General features: G+C 41.5%; 1 protein-coding gene across 2 annotated transcripts in view; it reads left to right on the forward strand.

Annotated features, from left to right (window-relative positions):
- Opcml (opioid binding protein/cell adhesion molecule like) overlaps positions 1-24,806 on the forward strand; it is a 529,702-nt gene that overhangs the window by 265,512 nt on the left and 239,384 nt on the right. For both annotated transcript variants that reach the window (XM_051156105.1, XM_051156106.1), the window contains exon 2: positions 18,547-18,779. In XM_051156105.1, the coding sequence (XP_051012062.1) occupies positions 18,547-18,779 (233 nt within the window). The remainder of the gene's footprint in view (positions 1-18,546; positions 18,780-24,806) is intronic.

Consider the following 24,806-nt stretch of genomic DNA (forward strand, 5'->3'; position numbering starts at 1 on the left):
GAACTCTTCCTTTAAATTAAATACTCTGAATTACACATTCAACTTCATTTAAATGCGTGTGTGGATATCCAGTTGTCCCTGCACTATTTTTAAAGATCATCTTCCTCTATTCAATTATGTTGGCACTATTGTCAAAAATCAACCAATAATGAATGCAACAGGAGCTGGAGAGATGCCTCATTGGTAAAGGTGAGTGACTATCCTTGCAGCCCTGCAATGTAGTTCCCAGAACTGACATAGAAAGGCTCACATGTGTCTTCAACTCTGGTCCTAAGAGATCCAATACATCTTCTGGCCTCTCTAAGCATTTACATGAACACATGAAATAAATAAGTAAATAAATAAATAAATATGACGGTTTCTGAACTCTCGGCTTTATTCTTTTGATCTATCCAAATATATCCTAACTAATACCATATTGTCTTCACTATCATAACTCTTATAATAAGAAAATGTGGGCGCTCCAACGTCTTGCTCATTTTTTCAAATCTGTGATTTTCTTGTTCAATTTCTTAGGCTTCTTTTTCCCAACATTAAGACAGAATCCAGTTGGAGTGCCTTTGGGGATCACTTTAAATCTACAAATTAGCTTAGGGAATGTTGTCATTTTGACAATATAAAATTGCATTGTTCTTAAATATTGGATATCATTTATATTTTATTGCAGTATTCTTTAATTTACTTGATTAGTAAATTTTAATTTTTACAGTGTAAGTTTCACACTTCTGATTTTAAATTTTAGTTCAATCAGTTGTACTCACTTGATGCTATTTTAAATAGAATGTTTCTTAATTTTCATTGTTAATTTATAAAAACACATTTTCATCATATTAATGTTGTGTTTCCAGTCCTTATGAACTTTTCTTATTCATTCTGGTCTGCCTCCCTTGACAGGTGTTTTAGCATTTTCTGTACACTAGATATATCATATGAAGACAGGTAGTTGTAATCTTCCTTTCCAGGTTGGTTTCTGAATTAACTGCTCTCACTTCAACCTTCAATATAGTAATGAATAGAAATATCTATGTGCTCCTTTTATCTAGAATGCATTCAGGTACAGAAGTAAGTATTTTGTTTGGGGATATTAGGACATAATTAAAGAAACACTGTGGTGTGTGTGTGTGTGTGTGTGTGTGTGTACATGCCTCTATCGCTTTTGTAAATTGTCAAGGTAAAATCTTTTACATATTCAAAGATCGCAAATAAAAATATACATACTTTCAAATTCCTACACACTGAAAAGCCGAAACCACTAACTTACACCTTCTCCTGGGGTGACTCCGTTTTGAAGCTGTCTCCTCTTCCTGCAGGCCGTATTTTCTAACCACACATGGGAACTGAATGATGTGAACAAGGAGCCTATGAAAGTAGTAAAGGGAAGCTCTTGAAATCAAAATGAGGTGATTTAGAAAATTAACATAGTCTCCTTCATCATCATGAGGGATGGTCATGAGCACGGAGCGCTGAATTTGACGTGTTCGTGTTCTCCATGCAAGAGTCAGGGGTGGCTGATAGGCAGTGGAGGGGAGGCTTATAACCTAGAATAAGAAGAGCTCCTACCCCATGTCAGAAGGAGTTTCTTGGCGGTCGAATAAGCACCTTTCATGATGATTGATTAAATAAACAGTATGAACTAAATGGCGAGGAGACTATAATATATAAATGCAGGGTTATAAGAAGCAGCACACGGGAGGGGGAAGGGAAGGCAGAGTGTGTACTAGGGGTGGGGGAGGGGAATGAGAGAAAGGGAAGCAGGGAAGAGAAGAGAGAGAGCAAAGAAAGAGAGAGCCAGCCACACCCTACAGCAGGACCTAACGCACACATTTCCTGAATGAACTCTGAGGGTTGCTATGGTCTTGACAATGTAATAACCTTTAATAAAGAAAGCAGCCGCTATCGTTCCTCAAAGCCGTAAAGGTGTGCTTGATTTTATTTATGCTGTAAGAGGGGTCTCCCGTCTTGAGTCTCGAGCTGCATACATAAATTTCAGGTGTCATTTACCCTGTCAAGAGACTGGCAAGTCAAACTGACCTTGTTTCCATTTACAAAACCAAAACCAAAAAACCTGATTAATTGCTGGCCGTTCACGTTCACTCTGCCATAAAGTTTAGCCATAAGTAACGAGGCCAGGTTCCCTCTCTGGCCATCTGCTCAGCCATGAGACTTCAAATGCTTCCTGTTTCAGATGGTTTTGAATTTCAGCTCCCTCCATTGATGTTCCAATGAAGCAAACCCAAAGCCTCCCCACTCTCTATGCTTTTGCTTCCCTCTTCCCTCTTCACCCTAACACTAAGGCTCATTTCTCTCAGATTTACAACAATAAAATACTTTCAGAGGTGAACTGGCTAGCTCAAGGAGAATGCTAGTGTACATTTGCTCTGTTCTTAATTAGATTCCTTCAGGGGAAACCTTCTGGCCTGGCTTATTATCTACTTTTGTCGGAGCTTGTATGCTTTATATAAACACTTAAAAGAAGTCTCTTTACCCATATATTACCTATAGGCTTAAACAGAGATTTTCACAACACTGGTCAATTGGAAAAGGGTAAAATGTAGGCAGCTTTTATAAAAGAGGTCCTCCATAACATTGGGAGCAACAATTAAGGCCTTAAGTTGAGGAGTAGACTCAATAATCTACTTTTTGTCTATGATCCCTATATATTTCTATATTTCCCCTTCTCTCTTTTCAACCCCTGTCTCCAAACCTACAAAAGAAAGATATAGGAAAAGAAAGATATGCCTGAGTCCAACCTTGTTTTCTCTCTGAATAAGGCCAATAGTAACTTATAACCAACTCCCAATGTAAATAGACATCTATAGCCCAAGAAAGCAACCAAAAACCTACTCAACCTCCCTTAAAGGAAATGGGGCATAATACCTTTGTAGGGGCCCAAATACAATTGGGGAAATGGTTAAACAAGCTAGGAATAGCATTTGTGGTCCAGTTTCTAAATGTTGAGACATTCCAAGCTTTATAGAAGTGCTGTGTATGACAGTCTGAAATGCTGGACCAATTGGAATTGGAAGCTTTCTTCGAAGCTGTCTTGAGACCTGTCCTGTTCTGATGAGGAACAACAACTAAATGTCTACAGACAGAATTCTGCCTGAAAATAGGCAAGCTTGGATGCAGGCAGAGTTGATGGCCAACCTCTGCCAAGATAGGGTAAACAGGTCCTCAATAATTCTTACCTCACAAATATGTCTGTCAGATATACTGGGCCAGAAGGCTGAAGATGATGCTCCAATGCTGTAGAGTTTTGGGTGACTGTTCAGGCAGCAAACGATCTCTGTCATTTTTTCGCTTTGGAAGCTATTCACCTACACTTCCTGTTTATTTGGGTAATTAATTTTATACTTTCTCAAGTCTCTGATGAGGTTGAAGACCAGATAGTTTAGTTTTACAATTAAGCTAGTTGTTTAGGGATTAAGATGTTTTTAGGTCTAAACGGAGATTATAAGTTGATAGAGATGAGTTATGATAGGTATTGATTTACATTCAGAATTTTAGACTCACCAAGATAGGAAAGATATTTTCTTCAAGGTTGCCAAATACAAATAGTCAAAACACTATGAATGTAACATTAATATAATTCCTGATTCTTTCGTAGTTCTTCTTGCTGTATGCAGCTTATTCTATATATTGTAATGATATAAATGTATATGTGTAAAATAAAAAATATTTTTTAAAAAAGGAGGTCCTCCATAGATTGCTATTGGGAGAGGGAAGAAGGAAGAGAAAATGGAAATATGGGCTGCTATAGAATGGAACATAATTTTAGAACCACTACCCTCTGGGCTTACTTTCTGGTGAATTTGTTATTCACTTTTTGGTGAATTATTTTTCTGAAAAAAAAAATTAAGCTTTCTATTTTGAGAAGTTGTTGTTGTGTGAGAAATTATGGGTAGGAAGACTCTCCCTGTCAAGTCCTAAGTAATTACTCGTGAGTGATTTGTTCCAATCCGAGGCATAGTTAGTTCCCATTACCCAAAGAGCAAAGCAGAAAACGGTATCCCCGAAACTCTCAAGAGTTTGTCCACCTTTAAACCAAGGACCACCATATCCCCCTGTTTCTGTCAGAGAACACCAACAACAATGCTCGAATCAACCCATACTTAGCATGTAGATCAAACACTGCCTCCTGCTCCCTCACGGGCAGCTGTTGCTCTTGTTTATGTTCTTGGTTCTTATGACTAACAAAAACTAAAAACCGAAACTCTTTTTTTGTAAGTTTTGAAGACAGTGTGTGTTAGTTGGGGTTTCTCTTGCTGTGGTAAAATACCATGAGTAAAAGCAATGTGAGTGGGAAAAGCTTTATTTCAGCTTGCGTGTCCAGATCCAGTCAGTCATGAAAGGAATCTAGGGCAGGAAATCAAGGCAGGAACGTGTAGGCAGGAACTTGAGGCAGAGGCCATAGAGGAACCCTGCTTTGTGCCTTGCTCCTCATGGCTTGCTAAGTCTGCTTTCTCAGAGGTGTCACCACCCACAATGTCATCAATCACTAATTAAGAAAATGTCCCATAGGCTTGCTTAACGGACAGTATTAGGAAGGCATTTTCTTAATTGTGGGTCTCCTTTCTAAGACATGTTTAGGTTTAAGTTAGATTAACAAAACTAGACAGAACACAGCCAAAGGGCTATTCTCTGATATCTAAAACCCCACTGCCCTATGGATTTTTCTCTCTTTATTTTTCATCCTGGACCCACTGTTACATGCTCACCCTCATCAGTATGGTACGCTCCCTCTGTTGATCATGGGACATCACTTCTAAGCCTTGGCAGTGTCCCTAGAGGGCAGGGATACTTCTCATCTGACACTCTACAGTTTCACAACGCGTAACAACAATTGACAAAGAATACACCAAATATCGTTTGTCACAAGCGCCTTGAAAAACGCCACCCCACTTAAGTTTAATAATGCTACCCTCATTGGTAATAGGTATGAATGGCTTCAGAATATTAACAGGTGATGGTGATGATTATAGGGATGATGATGATATTCTGATGTGTTACAGGTGAAGATGTAGGAAGAGCAAAGTCTCTTGGTTTTTGTTTTGTTTTTCTTTTTTTTAAGAAAAAAAAAAAAAAACATCCAAGTCCCCGACATTCTCAATTCCCTGTGTTCGTTTCCCTAGCATTGAAAATAGTGCTACTGTTTTTCAGAAAAGTTTTTTTTTTTATCTCTATCCTGACCATGAAAAAGTAAGAGTGGCAGAAGAATCTGATAGAAGACAACAGAAAGGGTAAAAAACAAAACAAAACAAAACAAAACAAAAAAAACCGCTACCTTCTATAGGCTGGAGTCAGCTACCACTGGTTCTGAGTGATCAGGGCTGGAGTCGGGGTAGGGAGAGTACAGCAGGCCTGGCCTGGAAACAATTCTTGTTCTCCTAATTACGTCCTGATGGGAGCCAAAGAACACAAAGCAGAGTTCCCACTGAGAGCCTCAGATTGCTTCAAGTGACTCTAGAGCTACACTAAGGTGGCAAACCCTTCATAAGGTGTGCCAGCTTTTCAGAGAGCTGCACACAGAGCCTGGAATGAGGGAGGCCAGTGTGGCTTCCATCTTTTAGGAGGAAAGGAGCAAGGTTTTGGTAAACATCTTCGTTTGGATATTTTTAGGAGCTCGACCTGACAGTTGTCACTTTTATGTATATTCTGTCCCAATTCACCTGTGTTCAAGATGAATAATTTACCAAAATGCACATATAAGTATCTCTTTATTATTCACTATAATGAACCTAGACAGGCCTAATTCCCCACCTGGCCTAAATCCCCTAAGGCTTAGCTTAACAAGACTCTGCTTAGCTTTCCCGTAGATGATGTGGGTAGGAGACACTCACATCCTGGACTTGAGCTAGGTAAGGTGTATGTGGAAAAGTAAATGGGAGGCCTGGACAGACCTAGGGCAAGGGCTGTGTGTTTTCCACAGCACTGACAGGTCTGTGGGATACCAAGTAAGAAAGTATCACAGGGCAGTCAGAATTGTCAAAAAATAACAGGCGCTGGCAGCTAATATGTGTTCCCAGGAAGAGCATAATTACACTGAGCCTTCACACAAGTAGAACAGAGTTGGGGGGGGGGGGTGGTGGCGGTGAGTTGGCTGTGCAGCATAAATTATGCATTTGGAACCAATTAGAAGACTTATTCTTTCTGCTTTCCTCTTTCCTCCTCTCCTCTCCTTTTCTCCCTGTCTCCCTTCCTTCTTCCAGATCCCTGATCAGGAAATGCAACTTTCTCTCCGTTGCTCCTGTAACAGGTGTCTATGGAAGCTCCGCCTGCCCACACTAAACATCCACAGCTCTGCTTGGCTCTATGGTTCACATACACGTTAGAACCACGTCATGCCCACTGCTGCCTTTCTCCCCTCAGCACAAGGCCACATGGGGAAAGCCTCCTGCTCTCTCTTCTGCTTCCCTCAGAGAGAAACTGGAGCCCTTAGGAGCTAAGAATACTCCCACCCCCCATCCTCCATACTGGCAGCCAGAAGTGCAGGGCTCTGAAGGACATGAATTCAAACCAGCAGCTCCTGGGCCTGAACTGGAAACATTCACACAAGTTAACTCAAGACTTTCTTGCCCTTGGGGAACCTTTCTGAGCCCTTCCTGACACAAGGAAAGAGGTTTGCTTGCCTTCTATTTTATTTTTTAAGGAAGATAGCTTGCATAATCTATATAGAATAAGCCACTGTTCTGGGAAAAGATGATTGGCTTATTAAAAATACATAACATATATTTTTAAACAGGCAGAGTTGACATCCTACATAGCAGAGCAGTGCTTATACGAATGGTGACGAATTCATCGCCCACCCCTCCTCCCCCATCTGTCCCAGCCCATCTGTCTGTTTAATGAGAGATTTATTTAAATAAAGAAAACCTTAAATAAGATTTTATTCAGATGCATAGACTCTTCTGGAGGCACAGAATGAACCACACAAACCTGCCAGCCTTCTAGTTGGTCATTCACCCCACCACAATTACTTACCCACACACAATCTTTACTTCCTAAACCTGAGATAGCTTGCTCTATAGATGGGATCCAAAAAAAAAAAAAAAAAAAGCATGTCCAACTTAATTTTTGAAACATCTTAACTTACATATGTGTAGAATGAGAGATGAACAATATAGGTGGTCAAAACTGTTGTATCTCCGGCATCATTTTTCAATGTTGAGTGAAGAGCAAATATTCAACAACTGTACTATGGTCCTTGCCCATAACAATAGCATCAAGCAGGTATGCACTCCATGTGATGAATTTTTTAAAATGTATTACTTAACTTCTAAGTGAGAAAGTGGATGCCCAGAAAGGTTCTGGTCTATAGTACAGACCTGTGACTAGAACCTCTTATTAAAGTGTTTATTCTCTTAATCCACCAGTTACCCAGAAATCCTACAGATAGGAAAACAAGCTAATCCATTTTCACTGTATCATTTGGCTTCATAAATAAATCATTCCTTTAGCAGTTCTGGGTTTCTTCTGAACAAGAAGCAGGAGAGGGTTTGTTTATGTGCAGAAATGGAAAGAGAAGAATGACCTGGGAGGGTTAGGCTATCTTTGGGATTCTGTGATCCCGTACATTATATGTGGGAAGGTATTTGCAGGGAAATCCGTGGGCTGTAATTTCTGCAGTACTGGAGTCGTTGCTCCCATGACACTCATGTGGGGAGCCTGTGGCTGACTCGTGCCATTCTTCAAAAAGATATCAAGCTCCCCAGACTCTCTGCTTTTAATTTAAAATTTTAATTTATACTTTTCCATGGATGATACTGAGACAGACATGGTCGTGAGTAAATATGTCAGGATAATCTATTGGATGGGATTAAAATGCTGTGTGCTTGGAAACATTGTAATTTCGTGCTGCTCACCTCTTTGCCTGGTTTAATGAACAAATCGGGAGGCTGGGTCCTAAAGCTGTAAATGTGAAGGAAGAAAGGGAGTCAGGTGGCAAATAAATATCTCAAATTGCTTTGGGTAGCTTCTTAGAACATCCTGGCCCAGCCAGGAGGCAACACCTGGGAGAGCTCTGGAAGACAAGCGGGCAGCTGGGGGGGCTAATAGCCTCATCATATCTTGTGAAATCACACACCTTCTGCGGGGAGGAGGGCCCTGCAGAAGGGAGCAGTGGGCTGCGGGTGGGGGGGGGGCAGAGGAAGGGAGAGAGAGAGAGAGAGAGAGAGAGAGAGAGAGAGAGAGAGAGAGAGAGAGAGAGAGAGAGAGAGAGGCCACTGTTAACATGAAAGGCCTGGTGTTTACCTCAGGGCTCATTGCTGTTGCAATGGCTTTGCCCCATGCTTTAGCTCCTGCATTCTAGTCTGTCACAGTGTGGACAGAAGGAGATGTCCCAAAGTCAGACAGCTCTTGAGGAGATGATGCTATGCCAAGCACTTGCCCAGTGTGCTTCCTGTGTGTTGGAGGAAACCTATGCTCATTCTTCTCCTGTCCTAAGATGTAGCCCTGTCTCTGCCTGTGGGGGAAAGATGCTTCACTAGTTAGTGGTGTCTTCAGAGAATAGGAGGAGCCCTTGGAATGATTTCCACAGTCTTGCGGTGCCCAGCTGTCTCTGAACAATTTCTTATGGAAATGGAAATTTGTTTTCCTGAAGCTGCAGACCAGATTCCTCTACCTCTGAGTCTCTCCCTGCTCTATCCCTCCATGACTCAATAGTCAGCACTGGCAGTTGGAATCTGATTCCTTTCTCTCTCTCAATCTACCTGGCCTGAGAGTGGTTCTTCAAGGCTAAGAATTGTCCTGTTTCTATGCAAACCTGCTTAAGCCAAGGACACCTCTGCCGAAGCTATTGGGGCCTGTGGGCCGACTGAATTCTCCTGCAGATGTGCACAATTGTATTGATTGATCTCCCAATTATGTATTTTTAGGAGTACAGCATTTTACCAACCACAGGTCATCAATCTAGAAACCAACCCATCAACCACTCTTGTCAACACAGTGTGAAGGAGGCCTGATGAAAATACAAAGTTAGAGTTTGCTCACTGCTGCCAACCGAAAAACAAACTAGTGAGGGAAATGAAACCTTACCGCAGAGCTCCACACAGGATGAACAGAAAACAATTTGGGGGAAAATGGGATCTTTTGGAAGTGGAAGGAAATTCTTAGACAGGCTGGGAGAGTGTGCATCACTTAGCTAGCTAATGTGAAAACTATAAGGCTCCTTTTGAATTCAACGAGCAGACTACATCTGTCTGGTATAGACACCACTTTGGTAAAGTAACATTATTGCTGTGTCACTATATAGGCTGGTCTTGAACTTGCAGTCCTCCTACCTCAGCTTCTTGAGTGACCAAATTACAGGTGTGGATTACATATGCAGCTAAAATTCTCTCCTTCTAGATTGAAAAAATTAAGGAAAATGGCTCCAGAAGTTCTGGTATATGAATGGCAAGAGGATTTATCACACTTGGCTAAACTAGCTTAGGTTCCTAGACCACAGAGGTTGAAAGGTTGAGAGTTCTTGGACAGGCTCCATTTATTCCCATGCATTGCTTATTCCTGTTCCTGTAAATAACATTGAATGGGGCAATGCGTCAACAGTCCCACCTCGCTTCTCAGATGGGGAGACAGTAGAAGTTCTCAGACATGTTCCTGGTTAATTTTTAATGTCAACTTAGCACAACCCAGAGTCACCTGGGGAGAGGGAACCTAACTGAAGAACTGGCTCAATCACATTGGTTTTGGGGCCTGCCTGTGAGAGATTGTCTTGATTGAAGATACTGGAAGGGCAAAGGCCAAGCACCATGTGTTGGCAGTACCGTCTCCTGGCAGGGGAAGCTGGGTTCTGTAAGAAAGCTAGCTTGAGTGTGAGCATTCCTCCATGGTTTTTGCTTCCATTCATGCTTGAGTTTGCACACCCTTGCTTCCATGGTGGACTGTGATGCAGAGGTGTAGAGACCCTCTCCTAAGTTGTTGTTGATCAAGGTGTTGATCAGAGCAACAGAAAGAAAACAAACAGAACGTAAACAAAAATACCTTCTCCCGGGCCTAAACAAGCAGCCTAGCCCTTGTCTGTTTGGTGTCAAGCACCTTCCTTAGCTCCAGAATATTCCATTTGCATGAATGTCATCACAGCTCCTCGAGAAATCTCAACATCTGCCACCCTCCCTGGCACTATCATGATCCACGTAGATAGCCTACCAGGCTCAACGTTCACTGAAAACAGCAGCCACCACCTAGCCATCACTTCCCATGGTAGTAACCAGCAGTGCTCTGCCTCTGGACGGTTTGCCCTGGGACTTCCCTGATACTTCCCATGCATTTAGCTGACCCCATTCTTATGATAAGCCACAGCAACTTTTACTCTTACTCAACAAGTGATAATTTTCTCACTTCTAGACTTCTGACTTTCCTGGCAGATCCAACAGTTGGTGAATACAGTCTTTTGCAGTGTGCTTATGGCTGAGCATTGCAGGAGACCGTTCCCCAAACTGGAAGGGTGTTGAGTTGGACGTTCTTGACCAATCATATGAATCCTAAGACAGTTCTCTAGCAGTTATGCTCTCTGTTTCTGCAATAGTTATTTCAATTTTCTTGACCTAATCCCCTCATTTTTTATGTTCCCATGCGCTTTCAGCTGCTAATTTTGTTTTCTACTATGGAGAAAATAGAAGCCATCAGCTGTCTCTATGGTTTCCTTTTGTAATACAAAGTCACCTATACATCTACTATTTTTCTTCACTTGGAGGACAGTGGATTGGTCATCTTTTCTTAAGTACTCTAGATCCAACACTTTTCACCTTTAGTATAACATTTTATTTTAATGACGGATCCCTTTTCTTCTATATTATGACATATTCCCATTCCGTGAGACCATTCTCATGAGTGCATATGCTAATAAAATACAGCAAAATGATGCAGAATTCTTATTTGTCATATTCACAACGCTATCTCCATCGTGGGAAGCCAGGTTATACATAGTGCAGCCAGCCCTCCACACACCGCCATTCATACAGATTGTGTAGGTGTTCTGTGTTTTCAGGTAGATCCGCACTCTGGTCGTGCATGTTAGGACACAGAAGCACCTCACATGTCACTGGTCACAGCAGAAACTACAGCATGCTATTATCCCACAGCAGCCTTGGCATTTGCATGAGGCTATGCTCATTTTCTTACTTGTATTCTGGCTCTTTCCCTTTCTCCAGGGCTCTCCCTTTGCTTTCATTTGTATGTATTCCCTCTGGGTGAATAGTTTGTACTAATGTCACACCTTCACTCCAGCTAGTATTAGGAAGACACCACGTTCCAGTGTAAAAGACATTTATGGTGCATATGCATGCAAGCCTTTCAGGTCAACCTCTTGCACCTTTAAGACTTGTGGGGGCTGAGTCCTCTCTAAGAAGCTCTAATTTTCTCTCTCTTTCTTCTGCTGACACTCTCAGAATATCCTTAGCCACTATCTTATCACAATATTAGCTATAGCAGAGTCATTATCGCTGTTAAATTTCTGACTGTCTGCACTATGAAAGTTTTTTTCCTTACATAATTTAGGGTCTTGTTGATGCTTTAGAGTTAGCTCTATTTGTAACTCAAGAAATAATGGAGAAGTTAAAGCCTCCCAAGAGAAGAGCGTTTGCAATTTAGAATGCCTTGGGAGTTGATTTAAAGATATTTCACTTGAGCTTGCCTGTTCTTTTGCTCTGAAAAGTCATTTATTCTTACTCTATGACTTCTCTAAAGCAAGATCTTCTTCCTATCTTTCCAGCTAGCGTTATTAACATATTTCGATGTATTATATCTAGAAATGTTGTAAGGTTTGAAAGACTTAGGAATCTTCTTAACAGAAATTTGCTTAACTCTCAATTAACAAAAAAAGTAGAATTGAATTCAAACAAACAAGCCTCAAGCTAATGGTGGAATGCATGTTAATGAGATAAATCCAGAGAAGCATATGTGGAACTTTACATGTAACACTCGCCTCTACCAACTCTCCTTGAATAGGGGACTCTATAGAAGATACATTAAAGGTGGAGTCCAAGAATAGAAAAATGATTTTCATCATTTCCCAGTGGTAACATTATTTTAAAAACAAGTTTATATAGAATCATAAAACTAGATATAAATGCCTTGAGCATATTCCATTACATGACTCTAAGTTCTTAAAATATAAGTTCTATGCACATATAAATACCAAAATTGGAATTTGCAATATTCATTTAATGAAACAGATGAAATTTTATTAAAATTGGATTCCACATTGCATCCTGGACCATGGCACTGACAGCCATAGGCCACTACTCTTCAATTTAGCCTATGCAATGTGATGAGCGAGTCTTCCTCATCCCAACCCTAGGGGACCTTCATTACACAGCAGACTCTGTCTCATTCAGTTTTTCTTGGCTGGAACGCATCATTGACCTCATAAGTCACCTCTGTATTTTTCTCATTAGCCTGAGAGAATAGGAGGACTTCCCTCTGTAGCGGTGTGATAATAGACACAAGTACAAACTTGAATATTTAAATATAATTGTTACCATGCTACCTCTAGAGTATGTGTGTGTTACATTTCCCCCAATTATAATATAAATGAAAAACTAGATTGAAAAATACACAAAAATACCCCTGGGACCCTATGTGTATGTCTGCATTTGGGTACACAGTGTACATACCTCACAGAGGGCTACATAGTCCCATAGACATTTCCTTTGCCCTATGAATGTTGTTTTGGTGCCTCTTCGAGAAACATTGGCCAGCATTTTAAAATCACAAATATGTATTATCACCTGTTCGATGCCAGGGGCCTTGTGGGAAGTGATGTGACATGGAATGAACAGCACCAGTGTTGTCCCCATCCATATGCTATTTACAGCCCAACAAATGAAGCTTTAAATCAGTGGCTCTCAATCTGTGACCACGGAGGTCACGTATCAGCTATTTCACTTAGCAGATATTTATATTACAATTCTTAATGGTAGCCAAAATAGTTATAAAGTATTGACAAAATAATTGTATGGTTCGAGATGACCACACATGGGGAACTGCATTAAAGAATCTCAGCATTAGGAAGGTTGAGAGCTACTACTTTAAGTGCTTAAGTTCAACTGTGTGAATTTGACAAAAAAAAAAAAAAAATTCAGAGTTATTCAGCATGAATGTTGCTACCAACACTAACAGTTTACAAAGTTATTAACACAGGAGGAATGCACAGGGAGTCTTGCTGACAAGTCTTCTTCTCTAGGTCCACAAGTATCTCAGTGATGCTGCAGATTTCTGTATGTACGTGTGACTCTTGTTTTTAATTTGGACATGGTTTTCAGACAAGTGTCTTCCTGCCCTCAGACTTGGGTGGTTAACATGTCCAGGCTCGGCTGAGTGTTTCCTCCCGACTCGGCTTCCACATCTGCCCAGCCCCCACAGCTCTCTCCAGTTCTCACCATGCTTCCCTATGCCCCACGTGGCAGGCTCTGGACCTGATCTGTTTGTATCTCTAGGCTTTCTTTGTCTTTCACTAAATACAGCTTCCCGAGAAAGAGAATCTGCCTCTTCGCTCTCTTCTCAGCAGAAAAAAAGCAGCCTCGTATATAGTAGGTGCTCATTAAATCTCAGTTGAGTGATGGCAGTTTTACTTTTGTATTCTCAGAGGGCAACAACAAAACAAAAAAAGAAGAAGAAAGAACATAAAAATATTAAGTTTGCCAATTTAGCATTTCAGAACATGGAGTCTTTTCACAAAAAAAAAAAAAAAAAATCTAGCCTGTTATAAATGACAGTTTCAAGATAAGCCAGCAGCCCCAGCAGTTGCCTCCTTGTCCCTGTAAGCCAACTGACTACATGAGTGGTGGTGAAAAGCACAAGAGGGAGACTAATCAATATATTATGGAAAAGGGACAGATAAGGGACAGATCCAATGACTTGAAGTTTGTCTTCCAGGCCCAGCCTGGGACTTAGGCTTCAACAGGAGAACGCAGGGAGGAACAAGAAGTGTGAATCACCGAGCAGGCGTTGTCTTCATATCATCAACAGTGCTGGGCTGGTGATTGTTGTCTCAGTCTGCACCAGCAAGGAGGTCTGACGAAATCCTTACTGGTTGAAGGGCCAGCCTGGTTCTCAGGAGATGATTGCAGCTGCTTTAATAAAGTCCATCCTGGAACTCGTAGGTAGTTGCTCTGGGGGAGATGGCTGTCCTGGGAGTCTTTGCTGCTCCTGGAACCTGGTAACTATAGCTGCAGGACAGTGATCTGAGACGTTTAAGAACCTTTGGGAATCTGGAACCGAGAATTGTAAAAAGCTGACAGCACCCTGCTCTCGTTGTCCGTTTCTTCAGCCTTGAAGGGGAAAGATGTTGGGTAGGTAGCATTGGTTTTTTCCACAGATACAACTTGAGCCATCAGCCTGCTTCTATACAGAAGTAAGCAGGCGATCAAAAGTAAAGGTGTCAGAGCCAAAGTGAAGAGAGAGGTGCCAGGCTTTCAACTTACCTTTAGTCATCTTGTGGACCAAGTGAGGAGTTGGTACTTTTAGCAAAACCACCTCTGTATGCTCACAACTGCAGCTTGTCTAGTTCTTTAAGGATGACACAGGAAGAGTTCCCAGGGCAGCATGGGGGAGCTTGCCAAAGGCAAGTTCTCAGGTCCTTCCCGCCCTGTGGCTGGAAGTTAAAGAGAACAGGCTTTTTTTTGGCCTGAATTTTCCCCTGTTTACCAAGTCTGGAAACACCTGTTTCCAGATGTACACTGCTGTCGGAACTGCAGTCTCACCTCTGAAAAATGATAAAAAGAAAAAAAACCCAAAGACTTCTAACAATCACTAACCCTCATGATCCCTCAGTGAATTTCGTGCTCAGAGGAGTTGGAAAGCACCATTTGCCTTCCGGCTCCCCAAGGTCCCTTTCAGGCATTTCTTGGCTCATCCTGATTGTCATTTCTAGCCACTCTCCTCACACTACAGGTGGCTTAAAGAGCCATAAATGATGGCACTGAATGGCTTTTCTTTCTCTTAAATTACTTTGTTATTTTTATATATATATAAAAGCAAGTGGTCTAGATTGGCAAAACTGTCATTAAATACAGCCATCCAAAGGCTTCTGGCCTTACTCCTGAGAGTCTCAAAGCTTCATTGTCAGGAAACCCATCACTGGTTGCCTAGGGGTGAGTCCCCTCCTTTCATTGGCCTAGCTGGGCTTTGAGAGGAGTAACTGTGTCTCATCTTCCTTATCTGTGAACTGTGGAGAATGCATATGGCTTCTCCAAGGTTGTTATGTGGAGTAGATACCCTGACACATGAAAAATTCTCACAAATGCTCCTAGGGGAGCAGCCAGCAAGCTCTACTTCTAAGGGTCATTTACAATTGAGCAATAAGGAGTTCTGCTCCACCAAGGACTACTAGGTAAGGTTGCCTTGGACTGTAAAGATTTTACATGTCTAGGAGTTTTCAAGACATCAGGAAGTTCTCATTAACCTTCCGCGCCTTGCCTGGTAGCTCTCTCTCTCTTGTTCAACTTCAAACACGCTCCCCTCTGTGCTCCTTGTTAAAGAAGATCCAGATCATGGCCTCAAATAGCAGGGAAGGAGCCCAGGTTTGGAAGATCACTTAAGCACATAGCTCAAATCCTTCCTGAGTTCTCTGCCCTGCTGTTCAGAGGACCACACAGAACAGTCATGTGGCGCTAGGAGGAAGCCAGGAGCCAGGAACCAAGAGCCATGCTACAGAAGGCTGCTCTCCTCTGCCAATTCCACCAGTCCCCTGAGCTTCTCTGTGGCTCATAGGTTCTTAGAACTGCTTTCTCTGGCTCTCTCCAGATACTTCTTTCTGTTTGTACTTCATATCCACTGATGAGACCCAGCTAAGGAGCAAGTAAAGCAAGCCATGGCTTTTCAGAGGGATGCATTTATCCACGGGACACCTGACCCCTCAAAGGATACTTGGTTTGTATGTTCTTCCCTGAAAACATGGGTTTAGATCAATAAATCTGCTACAGTGCTAGTAATTTGCACGGGCTATATACATGTCCATGTTCAGTCTGCAGTTGCTGCTCCCATATGAAGACAGTAATAGTTTAGGAAGTAATGGCTGTCTAATTCTCTACACCTGCTCTGCTTGAGAAAGAACCTACTGTTGGTGTATTTCTCTTCTGAGTGTGCCCCCTGTCACCCTGTCTCCCTGGTAGCCTGCCACAATCATCCACGGGAAGTTTAAACTATCTCAATCACCTGGCTCTTACCAACAGCATCTTACCCTTGAGGAAGGGCCCCACAGCCATAAAGCAGAAAAGGCTTATTTTCCCAACAGGGGCAAATTCATAGCAACACCATGAGTCCTCTGCCCGTGAGCCAGAGCTCAAAGAGAGAGTTTTCTTAGAGGCTAGTAGGTCTTGACATATGAAAACAGTATTCTTGAGTATAGTGGGTTAAACCAGATGTGTCTAGTGAAAGAAGAGTGTGTCATTATTAATCATTGGATGATGTTATCAGTACACGTTATCCAGGTACTGAGTGAGTGTAATATTGGGCTAGAAACCCCATTGCAAATCAGGTACTTTCCAATTCATTGCTTTAAAAGAAATTGAAAGAGGAACTAATTGAACTGTCAGTTTTAAGATTATCAAAATAACTTTTGAAGCTATATTACTGTGCAGTTTTTGGCATGTATCTTGGAAAGCATTCAAACAATTCCATGTCGTTGTTATAGGAGATTTCAATTGCCATTTTTGTGCTTATGTTAACAAGGTTTCTTTAAAAGCAAAAGTAGAAAAGAATTGATCCTAAATGTTATCTCATTATAGAAATAAATGATTTCTTAATTTGTAGTATGAAAAACCAGGCTTACCCATGTGATTAAGCTCTGTATTTACAGTTAAAATCAACTTTTATGGTTAATTATTACTTAAAATGTGCAATGTATCTGTATTGTTTTGTCAATTTTACACTTGTGGTGGTAACTCATTTTAAAAGCAAATATTATTACTTAGAGTTTTATAGCCAAAGGACATAAAAGAAATTTGAAATTCAATCTCCACATATTATTGTTACAGATAAATATGATAGGTGATCAATAAAATGTTTTCAAGCAGAAAATAGATCCTGCTGAGGACATATAACTGAAGGATAACCTCTAGTTCAAAAAGAAACAACATATACTTATGACTTTTAGAGAAGAGCTTGTTCATGAATTTTGAAGGTATATTATCATGATTATCAATTACTGTAGTGTTCAAATTCCGTGAACAAACACAGACTCTCTCTTCCCTATCAAAGAAATTCTGGGGAAGTTTTCTTTTAAAGTGAATGGATTATTTTCTATACTCCAGCATGAATTATTTGAAGCTTTAACAGGTTTAACTAAATCAGTTTGCAGATACAATGAAGGTTACAAAACTGCACCAAATAAAAGTTAGATTCTTTTTATGTTCCCTGTCATCTGCAATTACTGTGGCTCCTGAACTTCACAGAGGTCAGCCTCCTTGTCAGCCTGTGACCTTAGGAGCTCACCTATCTCTTCAGCCTCCTTGGATCACCTCTGCACCCACCCAGTGCTAGGCACACTGTGTGGGAAGCATTGTTTCTCTTAGCTGGAAGTTAAAAGACTCAGGTGCCTTTTGTCCATGTCAGGACAGAAGCTCTGCCACCATCTCTTCAATGAGTGTGCCACAATGGGTAGGGAGTGTGCACATCTTTGGCCCCTCAGAGGATATCCATTCTCCTATTGCATTCTGGGACTTTTGAGTTTGCAGCTCTTGGGGCAGAGCTGCCATTTATCTCTCTCCTTCAGGGGTTCCTAACCTACAGGTCAAAGGCAGTAACAAAGAATTGTCATTTGCATTCTCAGCCTGGCATGGTTGGGGACACTGGCTGGGGGACTATCTTTGATTACAGTCTACCTCGTCATGGGGTAAGGGAAGGGGTACAGAAAGGAAGAAGGGCACTTCTGAGAACCTTGCCCACCCTGAAATCTTTAGAGGTAGCCAGGAGCTCTGGACGAAGTCCTGGTTTTCTGAGGTGAATTTGACCCTTCTTTGCACGCTACATGCAGCTTAGGGGGACAAGAAGATTATCAGCACCTAGGAGGTCTGAGGTAAATAAGTTCAAGTCTTGATTAACTACAAGTTAAGTATTTGCTCATGGATTAGCTGTGACCTATTTGAAATACTGATCTACTTTCTGCCCTCCTGTGCCTCTGGGCCTTTGCTACCACAATGTGGTAAATGTGCTAAAAAAAAAAATATATAAACTAATTTTCATACAAGCCTGAGGGTGAAGTAAGAGGAAAAGCAATGTGCAGGCAAGATATTCACATAATATGTTCCTAAATCAAGGAGAAATGATTTTGTATCATGGCTTCTTCTGGATGATTCAAGCCTCTCCTGCCTTGTGTTCAGGAAGTTTCATTAATAATTGATTGCCTTTTTTTTTTTTTTTTTTTTTTAGTGTTGTTACTGTTTCATTTCCTCCTTGCCATATAAAAGCACATGTGTAATCTCTCTCTCTCTCTCCTTCCCTCCCTCCCTCCCCTCTCTCTCCTCTCTCTTTCTCCTTCTCTCTCTCCTCTTCCTTCTCTCCTGTATTCATCTTCCCCTCTCCTTCCTCTCCTCACATCCCTTACAGGTGTACCATAGATGATCGAGTCACCAGGGTAGCCTGGCTAAACCGCAGCACAATCCTCTACGCTGGGAATGACAAGTGGTCCATAGACCCTCGAGTGATCATCTTGGTCAACACTCCTACCCAATACAGCATCATGATTCAGAATGTGGATGTATATGATGAAGGCCCTTACACCTGCTCTGTGCAGACAGACAATCACCCCAAAACCTCCCGGGTCCACCTCATAGTGCAAGGTAAGCTACAGATGGACCTGGAGCTGATGTTTCATTTGGAAATGGAATGGCAGAGTCATCTTGGTCTTTGTGCTTATGTGTAAAGACACAAAAGGTCACTTTCTTCTACTGAATCCACAGGTTGAGAATTGTAAATCTTCTAGGAGTTTTTCAATTTTTTTTTTCTAGCACTTTGTTCACACCAGGATACTTTTGTGTATATACGGGGAAACTTTCTTAAGAAACTTGGTGTTTGAAGCTGGTGTAAGATTCAAACATGGATAAATGCAGTATTAATCACAAAGGCCTTTATTTCCCTAAGGCTTGTTTCATAATAAAAGTCTAATATTGATGTGAAACTGGCCATGTATATCCTAGAAATGGCACTTAGTACTAGACAGTTGGGCCTTCTCTGTCATTCCCGCTGTTTATACTTCCTTATAGTTCCAGAGTGGAGCCAAGAGACCTTATCAGAATGATGTCTGCAGGTCAGTGTTGGCAAAATAAATAAATAAATAAATAAATAAATAAATAAATAAATAAATAAATAAAAATCTATGTAGATGAAGGGAGCAGACAGAGTGTTTTAGTATCATTGTTCATTCTTCTAAAATTCTGAATCAGTTTAACCCAAGGAATGCATCACATACGTTTTGATGGCTTTTAATTTTGATTATACTTTCTAGATAAAAATAAGTAATCTTAGAGGTCAGATACAAAATATTGAGCTAAAAGTCCTGCAGATGGGAGTTACAAGAACCTGAAGATGATCCTAAGGAAAGGCAAGCAATCAAAATAAACTTATTTTGAACTATGCCAGTTGCCATTACTGCTTAAAGCATTGTGTTATTACGATAAGAGTCAACTTTCAAACAGAGGAATTCTGTCCCCCTATCATTCCTCCACCAAATGAGAAGCATAGATTGGCCTCTCTCAAAGCATCCAGCTGCTGTCTTAGAGATACCCACTGAGCTCTCAGAAAGGAGCCCTGTGTGTGATTTAGTCATTGTTGACTCCCATTTACCAGATTTTACCTACCAGACTCAATAGATTTTTTAGAAATCCCTTTTTCCTTTTAGATTGTGAAATAGGCACACTGTCCTTCTAGAGCCAGAAGGATTTTTGACAAGTAAGGTATAACTCATAGCTTATTTCACTTGGCTTCATAGACTACTGTAGATGGGAGTTAGTGTCCCTTCACACTCAATCACCTAAACCATTTCAGATGCTCACTTTTCCTTTGGACAGAGCAGCCATCACCAGCTTAGTCTCCTCACCTACCTCTGTGGACACACTTTTCAGTGAATGTATTGGGTCAGAGCTCTTCTGAGTGACACGGTACTGAAGCGTGGCTTCTTTCCAACCAGTTGGTTCTTTTCTCTGCCCCACAGAGAGTCAAAGGAGCGTGTCATGGAACGGGCATCTGCAGATGCTGCTGGTGTCAGCATATGGGGCCCATCCAGAGGGTAGGGGGTTGGGTAAGGATCACTGCTTGAAGAACCAAGATTGGTGGCTACTATCTGGAACTAAAGGCGTGGACACGTCCCTCCCCATAGGACAGTGAAGGCTATTTGTGAGGTTAGTGATCCACGGTGGGTTTGAACGGTCAGTATCTGCTCACCACTTGATCTTGATTTCCCATAGGAGCGATCCTGAGCCTTGAACCTCCATGCCTCTCCATTCAGAAGGGGTGGGGCTAAAATGAAAAAAAAAATGGTGAGCTATACAGAATTGGTCTCAGACAGAACAAGGCTGTTGCCATCGATGGAGTGAGAAAAATATAGACACCTGTGAACACTGAGACAGGTCACATGTGGCTTACAGGGAATGTTTTCAGGGGTAGTGCCTCTGCAGTACACTCTGAGTAACTCCCTGTGTGTGCTGTGGAAACCTATAGTGTCACCTTGTGCTGGAGGATTCACTCAGGGAGAATCTGAGAGTTGGAGCGCATAGACAGCAACCTCTCTGATCCTAGAAGTCAGCTCCTCCCGTTCTTTACATTCAAGGTCCAGTCTTCTGTAGCTCTGGCCTCCTAGGAGCTTGTGGAGTACAAAAGCAAGCCAGAAGGTTGTTAGAGGAAGAAGGATGCTCTGCTACCAGAACATTCCATACATAGGACTTTTCATTAAGTGAGTGGCCAGGAGCATGAGCTGGGCATGCCTGCAGGTCCTGGCGAGCAATCCAGCATCCTCAGGGGGCAGTTGTAGCAACCCTGTTGCTTCTTCTACTCAGTGAGAGAGAAGTCCTCTCTCTTCCCAGCAGCTATCGGCTTTTGTCCAGTCTATAGATTAATTTTTCAGGCTTGGTGTTAGTTCAGGTTAGATAAAGATAATGAAAGTTTCCTAATCCTCTTAAAGAAGATTTATCTGACCGAGTAGAAAGCTTTTGGAATACAATAAGGCATGTATAAAACTGAGGCCTAATCTTGCCCTTAATTTCAAACTGCTGATGGGTATTGATTTTGCAATAAGAAAAACTGAAAAATTTCCGAGCTGCAACTTGTCTGTTTTTTTTAGAAAGGTATTTATTTATCTTCAGTTTATTTGACAATATTTTTTTTTTAATATCTCATTACTGCTATGAGTTGAATGCCATTACCAGAAGGGAGACAATCCCATGCAGCTTCTAGGTTTGTTTTTTGTTTTTTGTTTTTCTCCTGCAATGTCCAGGCCTGAGAGATGCGTTGCTATAGTTCTTGACACTGTGCAATAGACTATTGTAAAGGGCACCTTTAGCCACGTGTCTGATGGAACTGGCTCCCAAATCTGCCGGTTTATAAGCCACCTTCTTTCAAAATCAACCATTCTTCCCTCAGGTACTTCTTGGCCACTAAGGAGCTCATTTTATGTCACCACATAAGCGTGCATAATAATGTCATGTAGGCCATATAAGTATGAAAGAAACCCGGAGCAGTGGGGAATTTGTGGCTGTGGGTCAGTTAGTCACAGTAGGCAAATATATTTGGCAACACTGTCAAGGATGTAGTGCAGTGAGGATGGGGCTGTGGGGTGTGGGACAGGAAACAGAAGGACAAGGAAAGGCTATAGGTTGCTTCCAGCATCCAGAGCAGTGTCATGAGCTTGGACTGTGGATCTGTCTGGAGAAATGGAGAGGTACTTAAGAGATCTTGCCTAAGGGTAACAGGGAGAATTGGTCCTTAATGTTTTGAATGAGGAAGATATAAATGAGAGTACTTATAATTTTGAATTTGGGGACATAGTGATGGCCTTGATAGTAACTGCAGAGATAAAATGCTGTGACATTCTGAAAGAACAGCATCATATAGATGTGATAACACAAAGGTGCAGTTGTGGCTTAATACCAGTGTTTGAGAGTCTGTCATGTTAAGGGTTTACTAATGTAACAGTGGCTGAGCTGTGAAGGCTGACTATGCCCAGAGATCCGGAATTATGACTCACTTATCTCTAGCCCCATCCGTTAGCACACTCAGGGATGTTTATTTGCTGCGAGGTGATCCACCTACTGGACCAGCATCTGAATGAGGTATCCTGAAGCATCTCCAAGCAGACAGAGCTGGGGAAGTAAGCCAGATATTGTTTCATGATGAATTTGCGTTAGATAGCCATGGAGAATATTCCCTGGAAGGTAGCATCTAGAACAAGACAAGCTAAGAGATGCGTCATACCAGAGGCATCAGAGATTCAACACATTTATTTAGTACTGTTTAAAGATGCTCACAATCTTTGTCTCACTTCGCCCCCCACAACAAACTCTAGGAAGCTGCAGTACATTGATTGTTATCTCCTGTGGATTTTTTGTTGCTTATTTATTATTATTGCTATTAATATACAATATAAATATTATATACTTATTGTATTTATTTCTTTATTTTTGTTTATTGTATGTCTATTTTTGTTATTACCTAATTTGCAAATTTGGTAACTCTAGCTCTGGATTATGGTGACCTGCCACTGTCCCTAGGGAGCAGGGTGTAGAGATGAATTTTGAACCATAACCACATAGATACAAGGAAACTGGGGTTCTCTCTTAGAGTTATTAATCTCATTTTTTTTTTTTTTTAAAAAATCAGGAATGTAGTCAGATGGAAGCCAATGACAATTTAGAAGAAATAAAACTCCAGAGCAGGCATGCTGCAAACTTCAGCAGCTGTCCAGGGGTGGGAATAAAGGAAAAAAGGTGAAAACCGACCCCATTTAAGCTGGCATAGAGGCCAGATACATGGTGGGCAAGCAGCTAAATAGGGAGCTACGAGCCTTTAAAGAGAAAAAAAAAGCAAGCCCAAAATGTCACTGATACCCAAACTGTTAAGGAAAGCATGCTTAGAGAGGAGATAGAAAAAAAGAAAGGAAAAGTGGGCTGGTAGTGGTTGGGTTTTGGGAAGGGAAAGTACAGTATATGACTAAAGGGTTAATTATTCTTCCTGTCTTTTTAGTAAGGCTTACAGGAGAGCCTGCCCTCATAGTAGCCCATTGGCCAAGTGATTGGCATAGTCCAAATGGAGTGGTAGGACTTCCACCCAGGCCACAGATTCTATTTTCTTGACCTGAGGGCTTTTACCTCAGTGACCTTTATTGTCACAGCAATGATATGATGGCAGAATCAGCACCTCAGCTTATTCTGGTGCTTCTGCTGCCAGCCTTGCTTACTTACTCCTCTGCTCTAGGGTCATAGAAAGCTTCTGGTTTTTTTTTTTTTTTTTTTGTTTTTTTTTTTTTTTTTTTTGTTTTTTTTTTTCTTGTGCATTATTTTGTTTTGTTTCTTTCTTGCTGCCAATACTGAATTGTACCATCAAGAATTAAGGACAAAGCTCAAAAAAGAAAGTGAGCAGTGAGGGAGGGACTCGAAAGCTGCCGTAAATGGTACAAAGAGAGGCTAGGAGAGAGGCAGAAAGAAGATAATTAATTTTCTAGTAGCTCATCCCTCCAGGGGTACACATTTTAAATGTTACCATTTTATCCTATGTAAGTACTGAAAACCCCGGCCCCTTTGGGGAACCAAGATCTAATTGTCATTCTAGTCTTTATTAACTCTCCGTGTTCTGAAACCTCGCCAGATCTATGAGTGCTGCTGGTCTGGGGTCCTGCTGTTTGTTAGAAATGGATGCAGGGTGGAAATGTTGTCCATCTTTGCATCAGTGTTGTTGCTATTCTCAGTCTCTTCTCTCAGCTGGCTTAGAAACCGCTGCCCTGTAAGGTCTTTCTCCTTATGGAATGCATGCCTTTCCCCCCAAAGCCTAGATTTATGGAGAGGCTTAGAAATGATGACTTCCAGGCTGAAATGGCTCAGAAAGCAAAGTGCTTTCTATGCAAGCGTAAGAATCTGAGTTCAGATCCTTAGCACCCACAAACAAATGTAGGCATGTAATCCTAGCCCTGGAAAGGAGAATGGGGAGACCTGGAGCTTGATGCCCGTTTTTTTTTTTTTTTTTTTTTTTTTTTTCCTGAGTCAACACACTGGAGACAGTCAGAGATCCTGCCTCAAAAGATAGAGTGGAGTGGATTCAGGAAGATACTGTGGCCTCCATACACATACATACATACGCATGTTATATGTATTCTATACATACGTGTGTGCATGCACATGCACCTGACTTTCTCCCTCCTCTCTCACCCCACCCCCCCCTCTCTCTCTCTGTCACACACACACACACACACACACACACACACACACACACACACACACACACACACTTACACATACACGCATAGGAGTCAGAGGTAGAGGCAGCAACATGAACACTATTGAACTCAGACATAGAGGACTTCACAAAATGTTTCTGCAATTTCTGTGTGTCCAATGGGCTTAGGTGCTTTAACCTGAAGCCTCTTCGTGGAGGACTGGCTGTTATCAGAGGTTCAGTCAGCATGCAGTGAATCTAGTTTTTCTGCCCACCCAGCTCCTATGGAGCCCCTGTCGGCTCTGGTACTGGCGACATTATGCTTTAACCATGTCTCAATCGATCTTCGCATCCACTCTACAAAATATGCATCATCGTCATATCTTACAAATGAAGAAAGCAAGGCTTAGATTGAAACTGCACCAGAGGATAGAGCTAGTAAGTGTTTT

The sequence above is a fragment of the Acomys russatus genome, chromosome 14 (genome assembly GCF_903995435.1).
Source record: "Acomys russatus chromosome 14, mAcoRus1.1, whole genome shotgun sequence".
Classification (NCBI taxonomy): domain Eukaryota; kingdom Metazoa; phylum Chordata; class Mammalia; order Rodentia; family Muridae; genus Acomys; species Acomys russatus.